We start from the raw sequence: 3,525 nt of genomic DNA, 5'->3' as shown, positions 1-3,525 counted from the left end.
CCTCAGCCTCCCAAAGGTGCGGGATTACAGGCTGAGCCACCGAGCCCGGCTTGTCATTTTCTTTTATTTGTTTTTTTGAGTCAGAGTCTCACTCTGTCGCCCAGACTGGAGTGCAGTAGCCGCTCTGGCTACCGCATCCTCGACCTGCTGTGCTCCAGCGATCCTTCTGCCTCAGCCTTCCAGGTAGCTGGAACTACAGGTGCGTGCTACTATGCCTGGCTAGATTTGTCATTTTCTTGAGAGGAGTCCATCAAGATTAAAGTTGTTAGTTTTTGAATTCTTAGATAACTCACTCACCAAATGGTAATGTATTTGATTTTTTTTTTTTTTTTTTTTTTTTTTTTTAGTTGGAGTTTCACTTTGTTGCCCAGGCTGGAATGCAGTGGCATGCTTACGGCCACTGCAGCCTCCACCTGCTGGGCTCAGTCCATCCTTCCATCTCAGCCTTACAACTAACTGGAACTACAGGTGTGCACCACCATGCCTGGCTAATTTTTTGACTTACTGTAGAGAGGAGGTCTCACCAAGTTGCCCAGGCTTGTCTGGAACCCCTGGGTTCAGGCGATCCTCTTGCCTCTGCTTCCCAAAGTGCTGGATTACGAGCCATTGTGCCCAGCTTGATTTTTTTTTTTAATATGTTTCTCTGGAGTTTGTTTTTAAGGTCTTTTAGATTAGGTAATATATTTGGCCTGGGCCCGGCCCTCTGGAGTTAGGTCCCTTGAGGTAATGAGAGTAAACGAGATCATAAAGGTGGAGTCCTAATCCAGTGTAAGGATTAGTCCTTACTAGGAGATGAAGAGCTAGAAAGGAAAGGCTAGGTGAGGACACAGCGAAAGGTAGCCCTCTGTAAGCTACAGAGGCATCTCAGGAGAATCCAGCTCTGTCATGTCAGGATTTTGGGCTTAGGGTCTAGAACCATGAGAATGAGAAAAGAAATTTCTGTTGTTTCTTTTGTTTAGTCATCCAAACAAAGTAACAAAAAAAAAAAAGAGAGAAAAAGTGTCTTCCTTTGTTATGTAAATTTTCACCCCCTTTTTGTCTTGTCTTGATAGTATATGAGATAAACAATGAAGATGTGGATGCCTTAATGAAGAGCTTGCAGGTCAAATCTTCACCTGTGGTAAATGATGGAGTGGTTCGTTTGCGAGGACTTCCTTATAGTTGCAATGAGAAAGACATTGTAGACTTCTTTGCAGGTGCTTTGCAGTTATATCGTGTTTGGGGCCTCATATCTTTTTTCATGATTTCCTCCCATTGTCTCCTTCTGAATTCAGTAGTTATAGATGAGCCTTTTCTTAGGTAACAACATATAGTTATATTATGTTCTTTTAATTTATTGTAGCGGTGAGGTCTCACCAAGTTGCCCAGACAACATACAGTTATGTTCTTTAGGGGAGAGAGCTCTTTACTTGACTTTCTAATATTTGTAGATTTTTTTGTGTGTATTTTGCTTTGTCAGACAGATCTTTGTCAGATTTCAAAATAATTTCATGAGGGCTTGTTATACTAATAAAATATCTTCTCATAATAGTGGCTTTATTTGAGACAGTTAACAATTTATGTAATTTAAAAGCATTATCTAATTCTTGGCCGTAAAATATACACCATTAGTAGTGATGTTAGACTAGATCTCTGTTGCCTCCTAATATATAATAAGTGGCAAGAAACAAGTGGTGGAGAGAGTTGTGTGTTTTAAGTGGGCTGCTTGAACCCTAAACGTTCTGGAAGTATAGGTGTGTAGGTGCTATGAACTTTTGACTGGGTAATAAATTTGTCCCCATTAAGCATGCATTCAATTTTGGGACTGCAAAACAGCATAAAAATTTTATTAGTATGTGAATGATTGTGTTAATTCTAAGAATAAAAAAAACTGTTAGCCCTAATTTGTAGTAATTTTTTGGTGTCTTAGGACTGAATATAGTTGACATTACTTTTGTGATGGACTACAGAGGGAGAAGAAAAACTGGGGAAGCCTATGTGCAATTTGAAGAACCAGAAATGGCCAACCAAGCCCTATTGAAACACAGGGAGGAAATTGGTAACCGGTGAGTAAAGCACCAATGATGCAGAAGTATCCCACATCAAGTCATTTAGACAGATGTGCTGTGATATGACATAAAGTCATCCAAACTCAGAATAAGTAGAGGAGGAGGTAGTATGGTGAACCATCAGCTATCGCTTAGATGAACACATTTCTAACGTTCATTGTACTTGGTTCATTTGTTTCTTCAGTATGCATCTTTAATAAAAAGACGTTTTCTTTTTTTTTAGATTAGAAAATATAGTTTATTTAAAACCTGAATGAGAGAGAGAGAGAGAGAGAGAGAGAGAGAGAGAGAGAGAGAGAGAGAGAGAGAGAGATAGAGAGAGATAGATAGAGAGATTTATCTCCCCAAGGCAGGGGAGGGGGAAACAGCCTGGTCATAGCTCAAAGAGCACATAGCCACACAATAGCTTAACCAGGTAATGGCCCCAAAAGACGTTTTCTTACATAATCATAATATAACTAGCAAAAATTTATTATCTGATAACAGTTCATAATCACATTTTCCCAGTCATACCAAATATATATATATACTTTTTTTTTTTAAGTTTAATTTTATTTTTTGAGTCGGAGTCTCACTGTCGCCCAGGTTGGAGAGCAGTGGCATGCTTATGGCCACTGCAGCCTTGACCTGCTGGGCTCAGATGATCCTTCCACTTTAGCCTTACATGTAGCTGGAACCACAGGCATGTGCTACCATGCCCGGCTAATTGTAGTCTGACTCTGTCACCCAGGCTGGAGGAGTGCGGTGTCATGCTCATGGCCACCACAGCCTTGACCTACTGGGCTCAGATGATCCTTCCGCTTCAGCCTTCCACGTAACTGGAACCACAGGCATGTGCTACCATGCCCGGCTAATTGTAGTCTCACTCTGTCACCCAGGCTGGAGGAGTGCAGTGCCATGCTCACGGCTACCACAGCCTTGACCTGCTGGGCTCAGATGATCCTTCCACTTCAGCCTTCCATGTAGCTGGAACCACAGGCATGTGCTACCATGCCCGGCTAATTGTAGTCTCACTCTGTCACCCAGGCTGGAGGAGTGCAGTGTCATGCTCACGGCCACCACAGCCTTGACCTGCTGGGCTTTGGTAATTCTTCTGCCTCAGTCTTCCAAGTAGCTAGAACTACAGGCGTGCCCAGGCTGGAGGGCAGTGGCACTCTCCTGGCCAGTCACCGCAGCCTCAGTCTTTCTGCCTCAGCATTCCAAGTAGCTAGAACCACAGGCATGTGCCACCATGCCCGGCTAATTTTTTCATTTATTGTAGAGATGAGTTCTCACCAAGTTGCCCAGGCTGGCCTTGAACTTACGGGTTCAGGCAGTCCTCTCACCTTGGCCTCCCAAAGTGCTGGGGCCAATCCCAGTATTATGATAAATGCTCATGGTCTGCTTATGAGTGAAAACATGTGGTACAAAGTTCTTTGTTCCTGTGATAGATCACTGAGTATGATAGACTCTAAATCTATTTAAGTTGCTGCAAGGT

General features: G+C 42.7%; 1 protein-coding gene across 1 annotated transcript in view; it reads left to right on the top strand.

The window, feature by feature from the left end:
* The window catches only part of GRSF1 (G-rich RNA sequence binding factor 1), a 35,351-nt gene that overhangs the window by 12,438 nt on the left and 19,388 nt on the right, over positions 1 to 3,525 (top strand). Inside the window, exons 5-6 of the mRNA XM_021715105.1 lie at positions 1,053 to 1,196; positions 1,910 to 2,045. Coding sequence (XP_021570780.1) covers positions 1,053 to 1,196; positions 1,910 to 2,045 — 280 coding nt within the window. The remainder of the gene's footprint in view (positions 1 to 1,052; positions 1,197 to 1,909; positions 2,046 to 3,525) is intronic.

The sequence above is a fragment of the Carlito syrichta genome, unplaced genomic scaffold (assembly GCF_000164805.1).
Source record: "Carlito syrichta isolate Samal-C Ts95f unplaced genomic scaffold, Tarsius_syrichta-2.0.1 Scaffold306677, whole genome shotgun sequence".
Taxonomy (NCBI): Eukaryota; Metazoa; Chordata; class Mammalia; order Primates; family Tarsiidae; genus Carlito; species Carlito syrichta.
This window is presented reverse-complemented; position numbering and strand designations above follow the sequence as displayed.